The sequence below is a fragment of the Tupaia chinensis genome, unplaced genomic scaffold (assembly GCF_000334495.1).
Source record: "Tupaia chinensis unplaced genomic scaffold, TupChi_1.0 Scaffold000215_1, whole genome shotgun sequence".
Lineage (NCBI taxonomy): Eukaryota > Metazoa > Chordata > Mammalia > Scandentia > Tupaiidae > Tupaia > Tupaia belangeri.
Genome location: NW_006159690.1, coordinates 1157971 through 1185118, shown reverse-complemented (window position 1 = coordinate 1185118; position 27148 = coordinate 1157971). Strand labels below are relative to the sequence as shown.

The 27148-nt window shown below is 39.0% G+C and overlaps 1 protein-coding gene across 4 annotated transcripts in view; it reads right to left on the bottom strand.

Moving 5' to 3' along the window:
- The window catches only part of PATJ (PATJ crumbs cell polarity complex component), a 385928-nt gene that overhangs the window by 350719 nt on the left and 8061 nt on the right, over nt 1–27148 (bottom strand). For all 4 annotated transcript variants that reach the window (XM_006147509.3, XM_006147510.3, XM_006147511.3 and 1 more), the window contains exons 2-7: nt 17305–17372; nt 17049–17215; nt 13039–13233; nt 11421–11560; nt 7436–7631; nt 3505–3633 (exon numbers count right to left, since the gene is read on the bottom strand). In XM_006147509.3, the coding sequence (XP_006147571.1) occupies nt 3505–3633; nt 7436–7631; nt 11421–11560; nt 13039–13233; nt 17049–17215; nt 17305–17326 (849 nt within the window). In that variant the 5' untranslated portion in view covers nt 17327–17372. The remainder of the gene's footprint in view (nt 1–3504; nt 3634–7435; nt 7632–11420; nt 11561–13038; nt 13234–17048; nt 17216–17304; nt 17373–27148) is intronic.

Sequence of the window (27148 nt, the reverse complement as noted above, 5' to 3'; positions counted from 1 at the left end):
TCCCTCTGTCATTGCGTGCATGTGCATTCTATCATGAATAAAGAAAAAAAACTTTTTTCATTAGTGATAACAACAGTTTTTATTTATTTTTGTGTTTTAAAAAATATTTATGGGGAACCAGCAGTTAGCGTAATGGCTATGTCGCTGGACTCCCACGTACTCGATCGTGGTTCGCGTCCCAGACCCGGTGGCTTAAAACTCACTCCGGGGGCGTGTGCGTGCGTGCCCAAGATCCCGAGAGGAGAATGGAGGAGAAGGGATTGCGGCGTGACCATGCCCCCTGGGGGGTGATTTCTCGCTTTCTGTCTCTATGTCTCTCTCTGTCTGGCAAGCGCACGCGCCCTATAGCAAAAATCTCTCAGAAAAAATATTTATGCAAATCTCTTTGAAGTCTGGCTTTAAAGAAGACAGCTGTATGCTCATATCTGCCTCAGCATTTAATATGTTGCAATATGTTGTTCTGGCTGAAGTACTGGGTTGTCAGAAAAATCATGATGTATTTTTTCTTTGCGTCATGACTTTTTTAACAACCCAATGTATGAAGAAAGTCTGGCCTCATTCAGGCAGAAACTTGAAAAAAGTAAGAGTGTTTTAATAGCCCTTTCTGCCCCTTTGATAATACACCAAAACTCAACAAGTGGTGGTGTCTTAATGATCATTGTAATGTGGAATCTGAAACCATATCAATAGGCTTTCATGCATTGTTTCATTAAAATCCACTAAACTATCTTGGATTTTTTTTTTTAATAAATAAGTTAAAAGAAAGTCCAGGAGAGAGGCAAGGAGACAGGGAGGGGTATGGGGGGAGGTAGAGATAGGCATCCTTGATGGAATCTTGCCATGTTGCCACCTCTGGCCCCAGCCTCCCAGTTCCTAGGACTACAGGTGCACAATGCCATGCCCTGCTGAGAAGGTGGGTCCAGAATCTAAACCAGGCCTTGCACAGCAATGCCCCACCCCCTGCACTACTGCAGCTGGGCTTGCGTGGCTATTTTACCCATACATTACTCATATCATGTGCTGGTCTTCCAAAAATATTGATTCACAGTTTTACAGACTTCCCAGATATTGACGTACTTCATTATATAACATCAAAAAATATACTGGTTAATATCATCAGCAATCTAATCAGAAAAGTCTTTAAATTTGGGGACATTTCAAGCTCATAGTAACATACAAATTTTTCAAAATTCGAATTTTTGTTTGAAAGCCCAGATTTTTATCAACCAACACTACAGCTGTTTTCCTTGAAGGGACAGACTCACTTCATTCATTTCCAAAGAAATGTCTGCCAAATACCCAAACCTGAATAACCATACTTTTTCTATCAGTTATTTTTCACAAAATTGAAGTGCTGCTCCATAGAAAAAAGTGGCTAGCTCATCTCACAAATGTCTTTTCTCAAGATAACCATCACACTTCAGTAGTCATGACTTTGCATTTTGTCATACAATATTAAAATGGCATCCACTAAAATACCAAAAGGTCAAAATTTACTAATATCTGGGGCCAGCAAGTGGGCAGGGTGGTTAAGGTGCTAGACTCCCACACGGTCAACTGTGGTTCAGTCCCAGACCTGGCAACTTGCTTTCTCACTTTCTCTCTCTCTCACTTTCTGTTTCTCTGTGGTGGGTGCATGTGTCTGGTAGCAAATTTAAAAATAATAACAAATAAAGTTAAGCAAATAATTCTACAAAAAAATTTACTAGGGACCAGCAGATGGTATAATGGTTACATCGCTGGATTCCCACATGGCTGACTGTGGTTCAAGTCCTGGACCCTGTGGCTTAAAACTCACACTGGGCATGGGAACTGGCGGATGGCATGGTGGTTAAGGTGCTGGACTCCTTCATGGCCAATTGCAGTTTGAGTCCCAGACCTGGTGGCTTGCTTTCTCACTTTCCCTCTCTTTCTCTCTCTCTTTCTCTCTCTCTCTAGTCAAATTAAAAAAAAATAGTAATAGGAGCCGGCAGGTAGTGTGGTGGTTAACGACGCTGGACTCCTACATGGCTGACACTGTTCAAGTCCCGGATCTGGGGGCTTGCCTTCTCTCTTTCTCGCTCTCTTTCTCTGTCCTTCTTTGGTCAAATATAAATAAAATAAAATAAATAAAATAATTTTTAAAATAATAACAACAACTAAAATAAATAATTCTTTAAAAAAAAAAAAAAAAAAAAAAAAAAACAAACCAAAAAAAATGGGGTACACACCCACTGTGGCTACATGCCCAAAATCCCAAGAGGAAAATAGAGGGGAAGGGATTTTGCAGCATGGCCATCCCCCTCTGGAGGGGGTGATTTCTCTCTGTCTCTCTAGCGAGTGCATGTGCTCTATAGCAAAAGTTTCTCAAAGAAATTAAGTGACTTCATAATCAAATTTCAAAACTAATTTTTAAAACCTAAATGTAGTTGTTATCCTCTCTTCACTGCAAAGCTAAGCAGAAATACTTGCTATGCTTTTAATAGCCCACTTACAGTTTACTTTTTTCTTTTTATGGTTTTTGTCATAGGGTACATGTGCTCTCCAGAGATACCTAGAGATGAAAAGTGAGAAATCACCCCATGGGGGGATGGACATACCGCAAACCCACTCCCTCCATTCTCCTTTAAGGATTTTAAAAATTTATTTCTCCCTCTCTCTCTCTCTCTCTCTCTCTCTCTAAGGATTTGGGGCACACACATGTGCCTGGTGTGATTTTCAATTCACAGAGCCCCAAGACTTCAAGTACGGTCAGTCATAGGAGAGTCCAGCACCTTATCTGCCTTCCTGCCTACTGGCCCTTAAACACCTCTTAATAATAAAGGGAAGTCATTTGATTTATAATGCCAGGAAGATTTAATTCAAGTGAATTTTACCATGTACAATATTGAGACAAATGTTTATAATCATTGTACCTTCTGATTTAGGCCCTTGAAAGATACAGTGGAAACAATACAGATGTTCAAAAGATGATACCCATTAACTACTCTTTTCAATAAGACATTGTCATCTTCTTCTTCCCTTTTTTTTTAAGAGAGATTTTTGTTATAAGGCATGTGCACTTGCCAGAGAGACAGAAAGGGAGAAATACCCCCCCCCCAGGGGGGCTGGCCATACCACAATCCCTTCTCCTCCATTCTCCTCTCAGAATTTTGGGCACACAAGCCCACATGCCCAAAGTGAATTTAAAACCTCTGGGTTCAAGACTCGAACCGTGGTCGGCCAAATGGAAGTATAGCAATGTAACCATTATACTATCTGCTGGTCTCTGACATTGTCTTCTGATATAATCAAGAAGCCTGTCAATTAAGGGCAACCTTCCAAAAAGAAACCCCCAAAAATGTTGATGTAGAACTGTTTAAAATAAAGCAAAGTGTCTATTAGCCCCTACTGAATAAATCATCATTAAGTTATATTTAAGTTATACTTATGAGTCATATAACTTAGTAAATCGTGTTACAAAACTACATTTCAAGCCATGCAATTTATATTTTGTAAAATTAATAACATAGAAAGTAAACTTACCCGATCTGCTAATCCTCCAGGAACGATAGTCCTCACAACCACGCCACTTGATTTTCCTCCAACTATTCCAAAACCTAATCCAGAGCCATCATTAATGAGCTCAACGTCTTCAATATGACCCCAACAAGCCTGCAAGTGAATGGCAAGTAAGAGCCACAGTGTCAACAGAAAACAGACTCTTAGCTTTCAATATAGTAATTACTAAAGTAACATATTTGCAACAAATTGAATATTCATAAAATTAATCAAGGCAATTTTTTTAAGAGAGATTTTGGCTCTGGGGTGTGTGCACTCTCCATAGAGACAGAGAGAGACACCAAGAGATAAATCACCCCCCAGGAGGGATGGTTATGCTGCATTACATTCTCCTCCATTCTCCTCTCAGGATCTTAGGCACACAGGCACATATACCCAGCAGGAGTTTTAAGCCACCAGGTTTGGGACTCGAACTGCAGTTGACTACTTGGGAGTTCAGCAACATAACCATTATGCCATCTGCTGGTCCCAATTAATCAAAACAATTTTCTAGACACTAAAAGGTAGATAAAAATCATATGATCTAAGGATCTTATAATCTAGCAGATGGAAAAACTTACAGAGAAACAATGAAAATACAACACAGAATACTGGATCACGAGACACTGTAGCTCTAAGCACTCCTACACAGTGCCCAACATTTAGTAGAAGTCAATAAATACGTCTGCCTCAATTGAAAGAGAATCCCAAATGTACTTCCAGGGACTGGGAGAAGGAGGCAGAGGTAAGAAGTCAAATCCAATGACAAAGCTTATGGTAAGCTTCAAGGAAAGAGGATATTTAAGTTGCACGGCAGCGAAAGAAGACTTTCAAGAAAAAGGAAACTGTTAAGAGCTGAGCCAGAAAACGAAATGGAAAAATGACAGGTCAAAAGAAAGGACTTTTTTTTTTTTTTTTTTTTGAAAAAGACGGGTCAAAAGAAAGGATTTTTTTTTTTTTTTTTTTTTGAGAGAGAGAGTGTTTTACTATAGGGCACGTGTGCTTGCCAGAAAGACAGAGACAGCAAGTGAGAAATCACCCCCCAGAGGGCATAGCCATGCCACAATCCCTTCTCCTCCATTCTCCTCTAAAGACCTTGCACCTGGCTTGAGTTTTAAGTCACTTGGTCTGGAACTCGAATCACAGGTGACTACGTGGAAGTGCAATGATGTAACCATCATGCCATCTGCTGCTCCTAGGACTTTCTTTCTTTTTTTTTTTTTTTTTGGAGAGGTTTTTGCTATAGGGCACGTGCACTCACCAGAAAGACAGAGAGATACAAAGAGACAGAAAGCAAAAAATAACTCCCCAGGGAGTGATGGCAATGCTGCAATCCCTTCTCCTCCATTCTCCTCTTGGGATCTTGGGCACACATGTACATGCACCCGGCGTTGAGTTTAAGCCACCAGGTCCAGGACTTGAACCACAGTCGACTACGTGGGAGTCCAGCAACATAGCCATTACGCCAACTGCTGGTCCTGACTGTTTTTTTTAAATAGCCAGAGAGCACATACACTTGCCAGAAAGAGACTGGGAGACATAGAGAAAGAAAGGAAGAGGGAGAGATGGAAAGCACTCTTCAATGGGGTGTGGTCACACCAAAATCCCTTCCCCAGTTCTCAGTCCTGTCAGGATTTGAGGCATGTACACACATGTACCTAGCATGATTTTCAAGCTGCTGGGGCTAGGATCAAACCATGGCCAGCCATCTAGGATCCAACTCTGTTAAGTGCTGGGATATGGGGCCAGCCAAAAGCTAGGATTTAACTGCATAAAGAAGTGGGAAAAAATAAAGGTTTTATAAGAGGAAATACTAGGAACAAAACAGTGGTTTAGGAAAATTCATCCTGCAGTAATGTGAAGAATGAAATGGCCAGAGACACACAAACTGAAGATGTTAATTTAGGAAAAACTCACATGAGGGAGAGGAAAGATAAGCCTGAATGAAAATAACAGCAATCGAAATACACAAATCAGACTAACGGACAGAGGTGGTTTCCCCCTCTTACTAGCAGGTTTCCATGAGAAACATGCATTAAATCCACATAATCCAATTGCAGAAAAATATCCTCCTTCTCAAGATTATTAGGCATACTTGTTACTTGTTTTTTCTCTATTAAATGGAATCAGGAAGTTACTATGCAATGTTAAAATAAACAGGAATCTTGGGAATAATTAATAAATTCATGCCTGGAACAATATCTAGTATTTGGACAGCAATAATGTCTGTTCAAAGTAATATGCTTGAGGGACCAGCAGTTGGCATAATGGCTATGTCACTGGACTCCCATGTAGTTGACCGCGGTTTGAGTCCCGGACCCGGTGGCTTAAAACTCATGCCGGGTGCATGTGTGTGCATGCCCAAGATCCCGAGAGGTGAATGGAGGAGAAGGGACTGTGGCATGGACATACCGCCTGGGGGGGTGATTTCTCGCTTTCTGTCTCTCTGTCTCTCTGTGTCTGTCTGGCAAGCGCATGTACCCTATAGCAAAAACCTCTCCAAAAAAAAAAAGTAATATGCTTGAATTAACAACAGTAGCTAATAATCACAGGGGTTCCTGGGTACCACACGCTGTGCCTACCTCTTCATATGCCTTCTCATTTGGTCCTCATGTCTCTGAGAACTGGTTCCACTATTAGTTACAAGTAACAGAGAATCTGAGCTGTGGGGAAGTCAAGGAATCTGCCTGTGAGGACACAGCCTCGAGGTAGATGAAATGAACTTGAACTCACCAAAGCTGACTCCAAAGCCCTTGTTCCTTACATGCTAAACAAGGCCCGACTTGTTCACTGTATTTATTATGGAAATTGCACTATATAAATATTACTGATTACAACAGGGAAAATGTCTATACATTAATTTGTATTGTGACCTTGTACTGTACCTAGTCTATTTTTTCTTTTGTCCCAATGAATGAAAATTAAATACATCGGCTAGCACTTAGTGTTATAAGAAAATAAGATTTATTAGCTTGCATTCTGAAGATGCAGGCCAAAATCTGTAAAATGTTACAAGGCAAGTTTAAGGATTCCCAAAAGAGACATGTACTTTTATCCTTTTGAATTGTTCAAAACACAAGGGGACTTAAAACTGACTGCAGAAAAATGAAATTAAAGTACAAGTGTATTTGGGTGCAAGAAAGTTTCTAAATCCATGCAGGTTTATTTTTGTTTGTTTGTTTTGTCATAGGGCATATGCACTCTCCAGAGAAAGACTGAGTGCAGAGGAAAGTGAGAAATCCTTCTGCAGGGAGATGGCCAGACTACAATCCCTTCTCCTTTAGTATCCTCTTGGGATTTTGGGCACACATGCACACATGAGTTTCAAGCCACATGGTCCAGGACTCAAACCACAGTTGGCCATATGGGAGACCAGCACCTTAACCAACATGCTACCTGCTGGCCTTGTATGCATAGTTTTTTTAATAACATGCATCTTCCATGAATCTTTAGAAGCCTCCCTTCGTACATTCTTATGTGGAAAATGAAATAAAAACTGTAATTCTATAATATCAATAATCTAGTCATAAACTCCCTTTATAATTTATGAAAGTGTTTTTGAAATAAATAACCAAATCTTACTTAAGACACTCAATGGTAAATCTCTAATAAAAACTCTCAATTAACCCAAGGAATATAAGAGTCTTTTCATCATCAAAAAAATTACAACTAATACTTCAATTTGGCCTCTATATTAAACAATAATCTTAAATAAAAAAGATCCATAGGACATGGAAAGGATAGAACATGTTTTTTCCATGAAACATTTTGCTTAAATATGTTAATGCTGTATTTGGATATATGATCATCTTTCTTGAACTATGGTAGGTAAAATGACACCTTTTGAATGTTTTTACACTTCTTACAGTCAGTGGCACGATTCAACTTTAAGTATTTTTCCAAGTTAGCAACTCACTGTCTCAGGCAGGGTTGTTTCAGTTAGGTTGGTGGAAGTACTGCTTCTTGAATGGACGCGTTCTCGGGCCACCACCAGATGCAAAGATCCTGTGGTTTGTTGCAATAATGCAATTGCTTGCTGATGGGAAACGTTCTGATCCAGTGCAATGTGATTAATGGCCAATATCTGGTCATTTTCTTTTAATCTTTGATCCCTTAATCATAAGGAAAAAAATAAATAAGTGATCTAATAGCCTGATTTTTAAAAATCTGTTATTTTATGTTAAATAGTTTATTGCTTATGGTACTACTTCACTTAGTACATTTATACACATAATTAATTATATAACAGCTTTTCAGAATGTTTATCAAAGCACTTATTAATTATTGAGTCATCAGAAAAGTTACGACGTATTTTCCTATTTTTCTATGCAAAAATGTGTTATGACTTTTCTTTTAAAAAAAAAAGATTTATTTAACTTTGTTTAATTAATTAATTTATTTATTTTAATTTGACCAGAGAGACAGAGAGAGAAAAGGGGAAGTAAGAAAGCAAGCCACTAGATATGGGACTCGAACCATAGTCAGCACCCCAACCACCACACCACCCGCCGGCCCCAAAACGTGTCATGACTTTTCTGATGACCCAATAATTAATCAATTAAGTAGTGCATTCCCTAAACACATATATGCACACGTTTGTTTGTTTTTGTTATAAGGTACATGTACTCGCCAGAGAGAAACAAGGAGGGGGCGGGTGAGAAATCACCCCCTATGGGGGATGGCCATGCCTTAATCCCTTCTCTTCCACTCTCCTCTTGGGATTTTGGGAAGGCACATACATGTACCTGGCGTGATTTTCAAGTGGTTAGGTCTAGGACTCGAACTGTACAGAGACAGCCATGTGGGATCCAGTGCCTTAACCTCGACACCACCTGCTGGTCCCAATACACACATTTTAAAAGTCATCTGGCTAGGAAAATAAGCAAAAGATATAGTGAGTCCCGCTGCTAAGGTTTTGCACATATGGATACGGCCCCCATTACATGAACCCTGTATTCCTAAAACCCATCTAATATGACATTTAGCCATACACTAGGATAATTATATTCCCAATTATATTCCTCCAATAAACTCTCTAGCAGATTCACCCTGTCACTGTCCTTCACTTCCCCAATTTTTTCAATAGAGGCCAAGTCCTCCTCTGAAAATTCAGAGATGACTTCTAAAACTATAGCTGAGCCCTCTTCTCTCCTCCAAGTATCATCACCAATTGCTAACCAAGTTGAAAGGATCATATTTAAAAGAAATTAGCAAAATAAAGGACTATTATAGTTAATATTTACAGAGCACTCAATTAAGAATCAGGCCATGTTAAATATTTCATGTGCATTATCTTATCTAATCCTCAACATCACCTTTTACAGTACTTAGCTAAATTTTGCATACAAGAAATTCAAGCCTAAGCAAGCTTAGCATATTATCTAGTTGAACTCTAAAGCACAGTGTTTAGCTTCTTATGTTAAAGATCATTCTAAGGACAGCCTCGAGTTTACTCTATATGGCTTATCTGTCAATTACCGCTCTTGAGAGCCCCCTTTTTTCCCCCAGCCTCTTCCTATTTATCCATTATCACCATAATTCTCTTTTATCATTCTTTGTCTCTCAAGCATCACTCATATCCTCCTTTCTATTCTAATGCCAATCCCCCAGTTAGAATCTTTATCTAATACCTAAAATCTTATTGGTGAAATTCCACAAGATTTATTTTTCTAGATTCTCCCTTCATACTGGTATTTCTCAACTCAAATATGTGTAATTAGTATTTGTTATTGACCAAGTAAGAGGCAAAGAAAACAAACTCCTGTCACAATTGTTTCATAACAGAATATTTAAACCTCTAAAATAACGGGACTGCATTTATTTCAAATAAAAATATTTTTTTATGAATAAAACTTGGAATTATGGAAAGTTCACTATATTGCCCTTATTTTTCTCAGTTCATAGCTTCTCAGAACAACTTTGGCATAGAGGTCCAGGTAGTGATACAACAATAAAAAGATAAGGTCTTTGGGACTAGCAGATGACATAATGGTTGCATTGCTGGACTCCCACATAGTCAACCGTAGATCAAGTCCTGGACACAGTGGCTTGAAACTCATACCAGGTGTGTTTGTGTGCATACCCAAGATCCTGGGAGGAGAATGAAAGAAAAAGGATTGTGGTGTGGCCGTCCCCTTCTGGAGGTGGTTTCTCTCTTTCTGTCTCTCTGTCTCTCCAGCATGTGCACCCACCCAACAGCAAAAATCTCTCTCTCAAAAAAAAAAGATAAGGTCTGAGAAGGTGACCACTCAGGAAGGTTCTGGGTTTGCATATCAAGTATGCCAGGTAACCATGTGCCTACGATCTAAGCATGGCTGAGACTTGGAGTGGATTATGGCATGAAGACCCTATCGGGCTGCCTGTCTCTGTACCTTCTCTTTTTCTCCCATGGAAGAAATATTGGGTCATCATAAAGTCATGATATTTTTTTATGTTTCTCTTTGCAAAAATGCATCATGACTTTTCTATCAACCCAACAAATAAATTTAAAACTTCTCACTCCCAAAACTATCTCAATTTGGACAATAAATCATGTGATCACTCTGAATATACACATTAAGTCTCCAAGAACAGCATAGTTTCTTGAAGGTATCTGATACTGCTCTGGTTCCACAGAATATACTTTCAGAAATGCTGCACTAAATGGCAGAATAAAGATGCAAAGGCGTGGATACCCAGTATGCCTGAATTTTGAGGTAGAAAGACCAGAATTAATTCCCCATGAATGGAGAATATTAACTCAAAAATACATTACTGAGAATTTTCTGACAGTCTACTGCCACTGTTGCTATTATCCTAACAGGCACATTTGAAGAGTGCACTTAGTAAATGAGTAATAAACCAAAGACTGGAAGTCAAATAGAGACCATATGTAAGGCTTGCACATACCACCTAAAAAATAAAAACAAGTGGAGGATTCAGCAGGTGGTTCAGTGGTTCAGGTGCTGGACTCCCACAAGACCAACTACAGTTCGAGTCCCAGACCTGGCAGCTTACTTTCTCACTTTCCCTTTTTCTCTCTCTGTGTCTCTTTCTAATCAAATCAAATCACCATCATCATCATCATAATAAAATAACAACAACAAGTAAAATAAATAATTATTTTAAAAAACAAGTAGAATGTGACGGATGACATAGAATTGAGGAATCTTCTAAGTGACAATAAGCATAATAAACCAATATTGTGATATGACCACAAGGAAAGTTATCTTAACTTTAATAAGAAATATAGTGGGGCTGGCCAGTGTGTAGTAGTAGAGAAGGCAGCCAGATCCCGCATGGCTGACCACATGGTTTGAGTCCTAGACCCAGTAGCTTGGGAAACACACCAGGCACATGTGTGTGTATGTCAAAAATCTCAAAAGAGGGAGAGATGGAGAAGAAATTACAGCATGACCACACTCCACAGGAGGGTGATTTCTCACTTTCTCCCTCTCTCTCTCTGGTGCCTTCTGGCAAAAAATAACAAACAAAAATCTATAATATATGGCTAATACACAGAATGAGAATTTCAATATTCCCATCCTTATCAGATCATAGCTAAAATACAACATCTGGTTGTGAGAGAGGGTGATGGGGTGGAAAGGACACCAGTTTTGTAATCAGGCTTGGAATCACACCATATGTTTTAACATTAATAGTTCTGTGACTAAAGGCAGACCACTGACCCTCTCGAACCCAGCTTTCTCATCTTCAAAATCTAGCAGTAATATCTATGTAGCTGGATTGCTGCCATTACATAAGTTCATGCAAGAACATCCACACATAGCCTGACAAATCCATCAGGAAGAACTAAAATAAGTATTACCTGTTCTTGTTTGTTACTGTTATTACTAATTTATTATTCTTTTTGGAATTTGCAGGAAAAAATTAGAAAAACACAAAATGAACTTCTTTCTCACCTGTCTGCTATACTTCCTGGTTGTACTTCCTTCACAAAGATGTCAACTTCTCCCAGATTTTGACTTCTCAGAGCCACCACACTGAACCCGAGGCCTCCGGTTGTGGGTCGTTCTATGTCTATATATTCTATTTGCCGGCCCTAGTGAAGGAATTAAAAAAAATTCAATACATATTTATTCAACATACATTCTCCACAGAACCGAAATTGCTTAACATAAAAACAGTTTTTCTATGTCATCTCTATGAAAACAAACTCAACATTTTGGTAATAAATTATTTCTGGAAGTCCTCTCCAACTTGATTATTTTCAGAAGATCCTAAGAAGGAATGTGTGGTATTCTGCAAACTCAGGAATTAGAGAGGTATTTTCACACTTCCGTCACATTATGAGATAAATACCAATTTAAATTTAAAAAGCCTGAGAAAAAGGCCCTTTCCCACAGTAAAATCTCAATTACTTTTCTACTAAATCTCCTTCATTTTCTTGATGGAAAATACATTTTTAAACGAGGTGAGTAAATTAGACATATCAAAAATATGCTTGTGTTTAGCCTAAGTCAGAACCAGCTGTGATTTTGAGGGTTCCATTTTAAATACTATTGTGATGAATTATTATTGTACTTATTAGGTCAATCAAAAGACTATGGGAAGGCCACCATTCCAATGGGGTTTTACCTGTGCCCACCAGGTATTTTATTGTTTTAGTTAATAATTGCATTTCTGACATGAAAATTTTACAGATATAATCCACAAACAAAAGCGTTGCATGAAAATAATTACTGGGTCTTTGGAAAAGTCATGACATATTTTTCTGTTTTTCTATGCAAAAATACATCATGACTTTTCCGACAACTCACAGTCAAATGAGAATGATAGAGCTATAAAGTCAAAAAAGGAAGTAGATCCAGAACTCTATCACAACTTAAACAGATTCTTTTTAACTTTCAAACTCAAGGTCAAGTTTTAAAGTACTTATTAGGTGATAAAGTGAACAAACACAAAACTAACAAATCCAAAAAGTCAATTGTGTTTTTGTTTAAATAATTATTTTATTTAACTTTATTTATTTATTTACTTATTTTTAATTTGACCAAAGAGAGACGGGGTAGGGGGTGGTGAGGAAGAAAACTGCCAAGTCTGGGACTTGAACTGTAGTCGGCCACATGGGAGTCCAGAAGCGCCCTTAATCATCACACCACCTGCCGGCCCCCCAAAAAGTCAACTGTCTTTAATTCCATTTTAAATAAGTAATAGGTGTTTAATTGAATTACCCTTTCAGACATTTCCTTCCATTTTTTAAACTATTAGTTCTAACTCCCATTAATTCCATTTTGAAACAAAATTTAAAACAGTTTCATGCATATTATTAAAATCCATGAATATTGAAAATGCATATTATGAAAATACCATGCATGGATTTTAAAATTGTTTTACGCCAAAATAAATTCATCCTTGAATTCCATGTTATCCATTAACATTTTTAAGTTCTCTTGTCTAAAATCACAAGCAAACAAAATACATAGTAACATGTCAAGGCAAAAGAGCCAGTGTGGGTTTCTTTTTAACCCTGTGACAGGAAATAAAACTGCCCAGTCCTATGCCAAAGTATAACTTTACCTGAGCCATCTGTTGAATGACTGTGTTGAAGTCTTCATTTCCTGATTTCGAGGTCCAAGGAGATAACCCAGATAGAGCCAAGTGATTAGAGGGCCTGTGGGCATTCCCGTGAGTAATAGAACCATCCGTGAACACTAACAAACCTTTCCTAGAGAAATCAAAATTGGTCGAACACTCTGAGGGTAGATGGCTGAGCTGTTGGAAAGAGAAACAAAAGAGATTCATGAACAGCAACCTACAAAAAAAATTATTTTTAGTTATTAAAAATATTTCCCCTATATTTTAGATATGCAATTTGCATGTTAAGCATAAACACATGGGGCCAGCAGGTGGTAACATGGTTGAGGCGCTGGACCACCACACGGCCGACCACAGTTCCAGTGCTGGACTTGGCAGCTTGCTTCCTCCCTCTCTCTCTCTGTCTGTCTCTCTCTCATGTACATGAGCCCTATACCACCTATACATTAAAATAGCAATAAAATTTTAAAAATAAACAAACTTAAACACATGAAAGAAACAAGGAAGTTACATGACTCCATATGTTTACAAGGCTAGAAACTATTTTTTTTCTTTAGTATTATGCAAACGATATTAGCGTAAAATTTTTCTGCCTTCTACCATTACCTTCAGTTAACCGCATGTACACTAACATCTCATTACACTTCCACACAAATATATCCAGTCACATGGACAGGTAAGCATGACTACATTTTCACGTGGAGAGCCACAAAAGATGCCCAGGTATCATATAATAAGAAAAACAGCCGCATATGCTTAGTGAGTGCTCGCTATAAGTCGAGTCGTATACCATGCTATAACTCAAGTAGTATTTTGCTTTTTACCGAGACTCTTGAATGTATTATCTCATTTAATCCCCACAACAGTCCTAAATAGATACCATTATTCCCTTTCATGAATGAAAAAAATGGAGGCACACAGGGATGAAGTAACTTGACCAAGATTAATTGCAAGTGAGTCACAGAGCCACTTTAACTTTGGCAGGAAAAAAAAAGTCCTGTAATCATGAAGAAGGAGGATTTAAAAACTGAAATCAATAGCAGGCTGATAGCAGTGCCAACATAGTGGAATAAAGGTAACATTAAGAACAACTATCTGAACATGTAAACTTAAAAGCAAAAGAAAATGGGGGGGACCTGGGGGGGTCTGGATGGTGACACAGTGGCAATGCAACTGAACCTACATGGGGAGCTTCTCACATCCTGAGGCTTCTCTGTCCACACCGGGCATGCCTGTGTGTAAATCCATGATCCCAGCTGGCTGAGGCTGCAGGTGGATTGCAGCGTGAGGACCTTGTTAGGAATGTACCTCTCTGTCTTTCATCTGTTCATTCAGTGATGAAGCAAACTTAACAACAACAACAACAAAAGTCGGCCTATGGCACAGTGGCTAAGTGTATGCACCCAGAGCCAGATTTGACATGGCCAACCACAGGGATGACCAGAGTTCAAATCGGGACCCTAACAGCTTGAAAAACAACCCAGCTACATGTAATATATACTCAAAATTCTAGTGGAAAAGAAAAATGGAGGAGAAAGGACTGTGGTGCAATGACACCCCACTGCGGGGTGGGGTGCTTTTTTCCTGTCTCTCTCTCCCTATCTAACCAGTAAGTACATGCTCTCTGACAATGCTAAAAAAAAAAAAAAATTACTGTCAACAAGACCTCATGTAAAATAAATCAGCATTCCCCAACAAATAAAATAGGACTGTATATAACAACTACAAATTACACAAATATGAAGCCTGTTGCTATAATGGAGTGGTTAAGTCAACTCTTAATACATTAAGAGTGACATGGCTGGAACCAGCAGATAGCATAATGGTTACGTTGCTGGACACCCAGGTAGTCGACTACGGTTTGAGTCCCAGACCGGGCGGCTTAAAACTCATGCCAGGAGTGTGTGCATACGTGCCCAAAATCCTGAGCGGAGACTGGAGGAGAAAAGATTGTGGCCTGGCCATCTCCCCTGAGAGGTGATTTCTTGCTTTCTCTCTCTCTCTGGTGAGCCCACACACCCTATAATAAAAATTTCTCTTTAAAAGAAAAAGGAGTGACAAAGGCAACCAGCAGTGGTGCAGTGGCAGTGCGACGCTCTGCCATGCTGCGGCCACATAAGAAGGCCCCAGGCTGGTATCAGGGTCTTCCGAGCAGGCTGGGCACACGAGCACATCCCCATGATCCTCGCTGACAGAGGCTGGAGCAGATGGTGGTGTGAAGGCCCTAAGGGGATACTGTCTGTCTCTCTTAGAAGAAATGAAGGAACGAAGGCAAAAGGAGGAAAGAAGGCGTGATACAGGCGTGGCCCAGCTGCGTGGCATTCATTGATAAGACCTTGTACTCTGTAGGCTGAGACCACGTGGGAGGCTCAAGTTAGACTCCTGCTCCAACCTAAAGGTGAGGCAGCCTGTATCCCCAGCAACTCAGGAGACTGAAACAGTCAGACCCTGTTTTAAAAAGTTAACAAAAAAAGAGTAATAAAGTTTTATTAATCTTTGCCTATTTTAATTGTTACCAATAGTATTCATTAATGAGTTATAGGACTCATTCTATGACCAGCAAATATCAAAAGCTAACCTTTAATATGGGGCACGCTAAAGTTATGATATAAACTCTGCTCTAAAAGAAAGAAATCCACAGAAAGACTTATGAATAGAGTTTAATCTTTAATTGATTATAAACAAAACACTCAGTAAATATGAGAGGGGGTCTTCAAAAAGATTTTAGAAAATGAGTTCTATGAAAAAAATTATACATGGGATTTCAAAAAAAAATTTGTGGGCCAACCAGGTGGAGTGGTGGTTAAGGTAACTGGACCACACATAGCCAACTATGGTGTTCGAATCCTGGACCTGGTGGCTTGAAGAACACTCAGATTACATGTTTCAGACCCTCTTTCACTTTGTCTGTCTTATCTATCTTTCACTTTATCTGTCTATTTCTCTCTCTCTCTCTCTCTCTCTCTCTCTCTCTCCACCAAGCACATACACCTTCTGGAAAATCGGAGGAACAACAACAACAACAAGAAAGATATGGGACTGGCAAGTTGTATGGTGGGTATGTACCTGGCAGCTTGAAAATCATGTAGGGGTGGGGCCAGCAGGTGGTGTGGTGGTTAAGAGAGCTGAACTCCCACAAGGCTGACTGTGGTTTCAGTCCCAGACCTGATGGCTTGCTTTCTCACTGACTGTCTCTCTCTCTCTCTGTCCCTCTCTGGTCAAATTTAAATAAACAAACAAATAAAGTTAGACAATTCTTTAAAAACAAGAAAGATAAAGAAAATCATGCTGGGCATGTATGTATGTGCCCAGAATTCTGGGAGGAGGATGGAGGGGATGGGATTGAAGCATGGTCATCCCCCTGGGGGGTGATTTTTCACTTTTATCTCACTATCTCTGTCAAGCACACCCACGCTATGGCAAAAACTTAAAAAGAAAAAGATAAAAAAGAAAATAATGTGCTTTAACAGCATGATCACATTTTCCTAGACAAAAGGCTTCATTAATAAATATATTTAAGAATACATTTAAAAAGAAAATATACTGAACTGAGGCACTATTAATTTTTTAAAGATTATTTTATTTATTTATTTTAAATTTGACCAGGGAGAGAGAGAGAGAGAGAGAGAGAAAGTGAGAAAGCAAGCCACCAGGTCTCGGACTCAAATCACAGTCACCCATGTGGGGATGTCCAGTGCCTTAACCACCATGCCATCTGCCGGCCCTCAGGCACTATTAATTTTGAAGAAAATGTTGAGTGTTCTGAAAGCATCTTTTATATATTTAAATAAGTACAAAACCATACTCCAAATCAAACACAAAATTAATTACTAACATTTTTAAACTATCCATGCCAATGCTACCCACAGATTACTGTTCTGAATATGGTCTATTTCCTAAATTAAGAAACCTTAGAGATAATGTTTTTATTTCCTTCTACCTTTCTTTGCTAATTTGACTATGTCAACACAAAACCCTGATGGTCAACTTACTTGCCCTTTCAGTTGCTTGATGGACTGCTGAAGCGTGAGTATCTGATTGAAGAGAGGACTCCTTAGTGTCTCATAAAACATAGACAGCTTCTCATTCTGCGATACGTCTCCCTTTTCCTGCAACTTCGCTTTCAGGCGATCAAGGACCTGCAGGACCTGCAGTTTATCTTGATTGAAAAAGGACAAAGATTAAATACCATCTTATATTCCATTTTTGAATCATAAATTTAATGGAAGAACTCTACATCTACTATACCTGTAGCAGGATTTTCAGGCATTTTGAATTATTCCTTTTAATCACTTCTAAAGAAATCTAAAGAAAAACTGAAAAAACAAAATTTCCATTAGTATGTGCATGTGTATAGTTCTGTTGAAAAATTAAAGCCTTAAGAACATTCGACAGCAAGACTCCAATCAGTGCAATTCAAATTGTAGCCACTGATCACCCATTATGATGGCTAAAAATTTTAAAAATGAAAACAAAAAATAGACAATATTAAGTGTTGACAAAGTTGTGAAGCAACTAAACCATCATACATTGCTAGTAGGAATGTGAAATGGTACAAACACTTTGGAAGATTGTTAGTTTCTTATAAAGTTAAAAATACACTTACTACTCAGCCTGCCACTTCTACTCATAAATACCCACAAGAAATGAAAATATATGTCCACAAAAATATCTGAAAGTTCATAGCATTTTCATTTTTTTAAAACCCCAAACTAGAAAAACTCAAATGTCTCATAACAGATGGATGGATAAAATAATGATATATAAACACAAATTCAGAAATAAAAAGGAAAAAAATTACTGATAACACAAGGATGAATCTCAAAAATAATACCAGGAGGAAGAGAACCCAGACAAAAAAGATACAAACTGTATGATTCCATTCAAATGAGGTTCAAGAACTGATGAAATCAACCCATAATTATAGACTAGGTTATCTGGGACAGAGTGGAAGTGACTTGACTGGTGACAGAGTCTGAACACACTATCCCCAAATATGGCACCTTGGCATGTTCAATATTTTAAGCTGAAAAATTTGAAAAACAGCAGATGCAGGAAGAAACTTCTCCCCAAAAACAGGTCATAAGCTCCTCATGTGAGAGCTGTCTTCCCCAACCCAGAAGAGAGGAGCATCTTTATCTTCAAAGCACAGAGACACCCAGAGGAATCTGAACAAAGAGACCTTGCTAAGTCCCCCCTAGTTTACTACTCTCAGCTCTTACTCGTTTTTCTCCTACCACATGCTTTCCATGACTCTTCATCAAATCTAGTGGAAAAGCACTTGGGTTAACTATTTCTTCAGGTCTTCACGTCCTTAGAAGGGCTCCCATGTCACATAAAACTCATATTAAATTAATGTATATGCATTTCTCTTATTACTCTGTTTTTCCATCATAGAGGCCCCAGACAAGAACAGAGAAGGACAGGACAAAATGGTTATGTCACTGGACTCCCATGTAGTCTACCGCAGTCTGAGTTCTGGACTTGGTGGCTTAAAAGTCACGTCGGGTGTGTGTGCATGCATGCCCAAAATCCAGAGAGGAGAATGGAGGAGAAAGGAGTGCAGTGTGACCATCCCCTTTGGGGAGTGATTTCTCACTTTCTGTCTCTATCTCTCCGATGAGTGCACATGCCCTATAGCAAAACATTTCCAAAAAATAAAAGTATACATTTATCAAAATCCACTGATTATACATTTTAAATTGGTATATTTTATTGTACATAACTTATACTTTGATAAAGCAAAATTTTTAAGAATTACTTATTTTATTTACCATAATTATTTTTTAATTTGCTATAGAGCATATGAGCTCACCAGAGAGAGAGAGAAAGAGAGGGAAAGTGAGAAAGCAAGGCACCAGTTCTGGGAATCAATCTGTGGTCAGCCATGTGAGAGACCAGCATCTCAATTACCACGTCACCTACCAGCCCAATAAACTGGATTGAAAACAAAACAAAACAAAACAAAACAAAACCTCCTGAGCTGGAGAAGAACATCCACACTAAGTCCACACTAAGGAATGAAGGAAATTCGTGGGACCAGCAGATGGCATAACTGTTATGTCACTGGACTCCCACATAGTCAACCATGGTTCAAGTCCCGAATTTGGAGGCTTAAAAGTCACACCAGGCGTGTGTGCATGCATGCCCAAAATTTTGAGAGGAGAAGAGATTGCAGCATGGCCATCCCTCCTGGGGGTAATTCTTGCTTTCTGTCTCTGTGTCTCTCTGTTGAATACACATGCCTTATATAGCAAAACTCTCAAAAGGGGTAGGGAAGGCCCAACTCCAATGCACACGGATTCTGGCTTTCCACTGGGTGTTGGGCTGGAAGGAGGGGTTTGAAGCAGAGGCGTTTTCCAGTTAAAGAGGCAAGGAAAGCCCATCTCAGATGCACATGGATTCTGGCTTTTCACTGGGCCAGCACTCTCTCTCTCTCAAAAAAAAGGAAGATTCTGGAGGAGACTAAAGGAGGAAAAAATAAGTTGAGCAAATGATCCCAGACTCTTCTAGTCATCTGAATCTCCAGATATAAACCATCTGATATAATACTCTCTATGAATATTTTAAGTCCAGCAGTTTGCTCAGATTGGCCTAAAATGTAACATAACTGAAACTCAAAAGCTGGTGAAACCTTCTGCTATGACCAAAATGATGCTGTCATAGTGATCATTTTACTAGTCTTACACTGTTGGAATGAACTATCAAAGAAATATGGTATTGTATAAACAAAATTTTCTTTTTATAAATTTTGCCACAGGCCATATGTGCTCACCAGGGACAGAGAAAGAGGCAAAGAGAAAAAGAAAGGAAGAAAAAGCACTCCCTCCCAAATGGGGAATGGGCATGCTTTAACTCATTCTCCTGCATTGGCCTTCTTTCAAGATTCTGGGCATGCACACACATGCACCCAGAAGGTTTCTCAAACCACCAGGACCGGGACTTGAACAAAGTGGTTGGGTATGTGGGATCCTGCCCTTTTAATGATTACACTATGGGTTGGCCCTAAACAAAATTTTCTAACATCAACCTGGTTATAGTGGCTGAATGAGAACTTTATCTTGTAATTCAAGATCATCAAGCAAGAACACATATTGAAAAACAGTAAGCAATGCCATTGGCATTGATCAAAGGTCCAAGAATTCCATCCAAATGTCCATGGGTCCCATGGGAACCACCAAAAGGATAGCTGAATGGAACATCACAGAAATGCTTCTGATGTGCTGAGCATTTCAGCTGCACCACGCTTACATTGTCCACTGACAGTTAACTGTGACTAACAGGACAGGCATGATGGCACTGTCCTTTCTATAGCAGCATAGAGCCCAAAAGGAATGACAAGAACAGCTTGAAAACCATTAATGCATCAACCTCTCTATATCAAAGAATGCAAGCTAAAAATAAGTAAAATCATATTTTTTACTCTCAAATGTCAACCTGACAATTATTAATTAAAGATTAATAATGCCATGTAATGTAGATGTCATGAGAAAATGATGGAAGTATAAATTTGCACAACCTTTTAAGACAACTTCGTAGTAGCTATCAACATATCAATGTATATTAAATTTCTATTCTCTCTTTAAGTTTTTTTAAAAGAATTATTTTATTTAACTTTATTTATTTACTTATTTTAATTTGATGAGAGAGGGACAGAGTGAGATAAAGAGAGGGAAAGTGAGAAAGTGAGCTGCCAGGTCTGGGACTCAAACCACAGTTGGCTATGTAGGAGTTCAGTACCCTTAACTACTATGCTACCTGCCAACCCCTCTTTCAAGTTTTTGCCATAGGACATATGTGCTCACCGGAGATAGAGAAAGAGAAAGACAAATCACCCCCCTAAGGGGATAGCCATGTTGCAATGACTTCTTATCTATTCTCCTCTTGGGATTTTGGGCAAGCACATGCATGTGCCTGGTATGATGTCCTTTTTTTTTTAACTTTTATTTTATTTAACTTATTAGTGGTAGTATTTTTAAATTTGCTATAGGGCACATGTGCTCAACAGAGACAGACAGAGAAAGAGAGCGAAAGCCACAAAGTCTGAGATTTGAAACATGGTCAGCCATGTGGGATTCCAATACCTTACCTATGTCACCTACTAGCCCAAATTTCTATTCTCTTTTACCCAGAATTTCTACTTTTTTAATGTCTCTCCTAAAGAAATACTTGTAAAAGGGCACACAAGTGTGTATAAATAAATAAAAGGGTACTTGCTGCCTTTTATTTATTATTTTTATTATTTAATTTGCTATAAGCTATATATGCTCACCAAAGAGACAGAGAGGGAAAGTGAGAAAGCAAGCTGCCAGATCTGGGACTCAAACTGCACTCTTTCATGTAGAAGCTCAGCACCTTAATCATTATGCCACCGGCTGGCACTTGCCTTATTTTTAATAGCAAAACTTCTGGAAAAAAAAAGTTAAACTACTGTAGTCAGCAGCTAGTGTAGTGGTTAATGTGCTGGATTCCCACATAGCAGATTGCAGTTTGAGTCCCAGACCTGGCAGCTTGCTTTCTCACTTGCCTCTCTCTCTGTCTCTCTCCGATGAATTAGAAAATAATAATAATAAATATAATTAGGGCTAGCAGGTGGCATGGTGATTAAGGCACTGAAGTGACACATAGTCAACTGTGGTTCAAGTCTTAGAACTGGTAGCTTGCTTTCTTACTTTCCTTCTGAGTGTGTGTGTGTGTGTGTGTGTGCGCTTCCTTCTGATTAAATTAAAAATAAATAAATAAAATTAAATAATAATTTTAAGTCAATAAATACAATTAATTTTTTTTAATTAAGCTATACAAAGTAATCATTCATAAAAGTAAAAAAGTAGTTTGAATGTACTGAAAAGGGAACGAGGAGGAAACATGTAACAGCAAGCCTGTGGCTCACTCCTTCAGCTGGATGGATTTCCTGCATGATAGCAGACCTCCTAACAAACACGCTAAAGTTATTTTTTTAGCAATTATTAATTTAGGGGCTGGCAAGTGGCGTGGTAGTTAAGGGGACTGGACTCCCACATGGCCAACCGTGGTTCGAGTCCAGATCTGGCAGCTTGTTTTCTCACTCCTCCCACCTCTCTCTCTCTGTCCTTCTCTGGTCAAATTAAAATAAATAAAGTTAAATAAAATAATTATTTTAAAAAGTATTAATTTAATTAATTTTTTTTTCACCAGAGAGAGAGAAAGGGAAAGTGAAAGAGCAAACCACCAGGTCTGGAACTCGAACCACAATCAGAATTGTGGAAGTCCAGCGCCTAAATCACCATGACATCTGCTGGTCCCAAGGTTTTTATTTTAACTTTATTTACTTATTTTAATTTGATGAGAGAGAGAGAGAAAGCAAAAAAGCAAGCTGCCAGACCCAGGATTCAAACCACGGTAAGCCACGTGGGAGTCCAGAGCCTTTAACCACCATGCCACCTATTGGGCTCACACCAAGGATTTTTAATAGATAACAGAGCCCCTTATTTTAAAATGTCAGGATATACCTGATCTATTCTAATTGCTTTTGGAAAATAATCTGAGAATTAATGGATTTATGAAACATGCCTATTTGGAAAATGGGAGAAAGTCACAGACATTTTCTACTTTTTAAGGAAAAATGTTTTCATATATATATATATTGTTGAGAACTTGCCTGTTGGGATGGACACTTCCCACCACAACACAATTTGCCACCTCCACCTCCCTGCCAGTCAGGATCACAGATGACTCCGTGTTCGAAGGATTCACTCTTCAGGAAACATGTGACATTCTTGGGCTACCCCACAGCCTAATGGTTAAGGGAGCCAGAATCCTCATGACTGACCAAGTTAAAAACCCTGCCTGAGAGGCTTGAAAACACACCAGGAGTGTGTGCATGCATGCCCCAAATCCTGACCAGATGAGGCAACGGAAAGAGGATTCCTACGTCCCACTGGGGAGATGGGCTTCCTTCCTCTCTCTTTCTCTGTCTCTGGAGTACATGGACCCTCTGACAATTAAAAGCGAAAGGAGTGACACCTTTTTTTTATTTTTTTATTTTTTAAATTTTTTGCTATAGTACACATCTGCTTGTCAGGGTGAGAGGAAGAGAAAGAAAGACAGAGAGAGAGAAAACACCCTCTGGGGGAATGACCATGTCACAATTCCTTCTCCTCTACTCTCCTCAGGACTTTGGTGCACGCATGCACATGCACACACACACACACACACACACACACACACACACACATCTGGTATGTTTTTCAAACTATTGGGTCTGGGACTTGAACTGTGTAGTCAACCATGTGGATCCAGGCACCTTAACTACCTTAACTTCTGTACCATCTAGTTGGCCCCCAAAATGACATTCTTTAGGAGCTGTGCTTGTTGGCAAGGAGCTCCTCTAGGAAGAATGCTCACCTGTGTCTGCTCCTGCCTATAGCCTCTGAATCTGGAGTAAGGATTGGAGTTAGATAAAATATTACATATATGTGAACGTGATTTGACAATCCAACCTTTTACATTAACACAGCAAGTTACCCACTTTACAACTCCTGGGAATGTTTTGAGTTTCAGGATGAGTGTATTATTTTCATATTTTTGTGAGAAAAAAATGTATATATGGGGCGAGCAGATGGCATGCTGATTAAGGTGCGGTATCCCCGATGGCTGATTCCAGGGTTTAAGTCTTAGACCCAGTGGCTTGAAAAAACACTCCAGGCAGAGACCAGCAGTTAGCGTAATGGCTATGTCTCTGGACTCCCATATAGTCAACCGTGGTTTGAGTCCTGGCCCTGGTGGCTTAAACTCATGCCGGGCGCGTGTGTATGTGTGCCCAAGATCCCAAGAGAAGAATGGAGAAGAGATTGCAGAGTGGCCATTCCCCTAGGGGATCTCTCGCTTTCAGTCTCTATGTCTCTCTGTCTTTCTGGCAAGCACACACGCCCTATAGCAAAAACATCTCAAACAAACAAACAAACAAACAAACAAAAAACACTCCAGGCACACGTGTGTCCAAAATCCCAAAAGCACAATGGTGAAGGGATTACAGTGAGGCCATCCCCCGGGGGGGCGTAATTTATCACTTTCCCCTCTATCTCTCTCCAGTGAGCACAAGAGCACAGATATACACACAATAGCACGTTTATGTACTATATGCTAACACAAATCATAGGAGAGTGACTAGCCCTACCTAGGAAGTGTGGGAATGCTGCCATGAGAACACACTGGAAACCTCCCTCATTGTGAAGGACAAAGACTGGGGTGGAAAAGTGCAAGTGACCATTTGTCATCATTTGCCCAAGACAGTCACAAGTCTACCCAACATCATTAATAACAGTACTCAGGCCAGCCCATGGTGGTTAAAGTGGCTGGATCTCACATGGCCAACCATGCAGTTCGAGTCCCAGACCCAGTGGCCTGAGAAACACACTGGTCACATGTGCGGGTGTACCAAAAATCCTGAAAGGACAGAGAAAAGGACACACTCCCATGGAGAGTGTGAGGATGCTTTCCCACATGCCATCTGGCAAATTTAAAATAAAAATAATGCTTGGTTTCACTCTCAAAGGTGACCAAGTATGCATAGGGCTATCCTAGGTCAATGGTTCTCAAGGGTCGGCATGCATCGCAGTCACCAGTAGAGTCAGTTAAGATACAAATTGCAGGGCTCCTTGTTTCTGATCCACTAGGTCAGGGCGGGCCCTGAGAATTTGCATTTCTACAAGTTCTCATGTGACCCTGATGCTCTTTCTTGGCCCTCCAAATAAATACATTTGCTGCTATGTAAACAGAGATTAAGATCAGGTGTTCTAGATTTGCCCTTCTACCAAATGATCAAGGCCTTTTCTAACCCCTTAGATGTAAAAGTATTGTATTTTCTTAAATAATTATCTCATTTCTTATTTTCTTAATTTTTAATTTGCTATAGAGCCCATGCACTCACCAGAGAGGGAGAAAATGAGAAAGCGAGCCACCAGGTCTGGAACTTGAAACACAGTCAGCCATGTGGGAGTCCAGTGTCCTAACCACCACACCGCCAGCTGGCTCCAAAAAAGTATTGTATCTTTGACCACTACCAAGACACTATATCCTGGAAATTTTAAAAACAGACATAAAAGTTCTAGGATAATACTGACACTTTGAAACTTTATGTCTAAAATATATAGACAATGTACAAATCTACCTGATACTGAACATTCAGAAAATGTTCAAATAGAACATTAAGTTGCAGCCCAGAGACTATGATTTAAGAACCACTATATTCAGGTGTAAAAATGTGTATTTTCTTTAGGGATATTTAGCTCCAAAGGACTTGGTATAAGGTGTCTAGAAGTAGCAAGAAGGTTTGTAAAAATATTAGTTAGTTCAAGTGTAGACTGTGAATTGATGTTTAGTCCATGAAGAAGTTTAAGTGCCAATGTTGGAAAGAAGCATTTAGAAACTCTTCTGCCACATGGTAGAATAAAGTATGTCTATTATATTTAATGATAAAAAAATAAAACTTGAGGGTTCAGCAAGTGGTGTGGTGGCTGGGGCACTGGACTCCCACATGGCTGACCACAGTTCGAGTACCGGACCTGGCAGCTTGCTTTCTCATTTCCCTTTCTCTCTCTCTGGTCAAATTAAAAATAAATAGTAACAACAACAAATACAACTGAAATAAGTAATTTTAAAAACATTTTAAAAATAAACAAAACTTAACCTTTTATCAACCTCTTTAAATTTTCATTTTCCTAAAATTTTACAAAAATATTAGTCATTGAATGTTTGGACCGGAAGACCCTGATATTTCACCAGTCATAGTTTGAGAAGCACTGGTTTAGACAGACTGCATTGAGAGGCTCCTCGTAAATAATTCTAAGCAGATTGGTCTTTATTCTGTAGGCAACAGGAAGTAATTAAAGCCTTTTAAGTAGGGATGTACTGAGTCCAGATTTCTATTTTTAAAGACTAATTCTGGTAACAGTATAGATTAGTAGCCTTCTAGCTTTTTCAAATACACATTCCCATCAGTAAAAATATGTTAATCACACACTTCAATTTATTTTTATCATTATAAACATATATTATTACACTAACATGTCATATAAGTTTTAAAACATACATAAAATAGAAATTTCATGAGAATAACGTAAAAATAAAAAGTTTTATTGGGCCTGTAGGTGGCATCATCTTTCAGGATTTGGGGCAGCTACACATATGCACCCAGTGTGATTTTTAAAGCTGTCAAGTCTGGTACTCAAACTGTGCGGTTGGCCAGCAGGTGGCTGTAGATTAAGGTGCTCGACTCTCATATGGTTGACAGAAGTTTGAGCCCCAGACCTGGTGGCTCACTTTATCATTTTCCCTCTAAGACTCAGTCTCTCTCTGGAGAATTAAAAATAAATAAGTTAATTAATTAAATAAATAATTCTTTTTAAAAAGCTGATCATTAAACTATTTTAGCTGAGATTTTGCTGTGTGATCAATGATAGCTATTTCTGAGAGGGATGAATAAATTTTTTTCCAGTGCAAAAGATACAAAAGAGCGTGGTAGGGAGAAGCCCTATAACCTGGAGTTTAAAAAGTCTATGTATAAATAGGAGTATAAAAGCTTCAATAAATTAAACCCCCTTAAAGATAAACATACCCATACTAAATCCTAGCCCAGTCCTACCCAACAGAAACATAATGTAAACCACATGTACAATTTTTTAAATAATTTATTATTATTATTTATAAATTTGCTATGGGCACATATGCTCATGAGAGAGAGAAGAAAATGAGATAGCAAGCCACCAGGTCTGAGAATGGAACTGTGGTAGACCATGTGGAAGTCCAACACCTTAACCACCATACCACCTGCCGGCTCCCACATATGCAATATTAACTGTTCTATTAGCAGGACCAGCAGACAATGTAATGGTTATGTTGCTGGACTACCATGAGGTGGACCACGGTTCGAGTCCTGGACTTGGTAGCTTAAAAACTCGTGCCAGGTATGTGTATGTGTATGCGTGCATGCCCAAGATCTCAAGAGGAAAATGGAGAGGAAGAAATTGCGAAAAGGCCATCCCCTCTAGGGGTGATTTCTCAATTTCTGTCTCTCTGTCTCTCTGGCAAGTGCATGCACCCTGTAGCAAAAAAA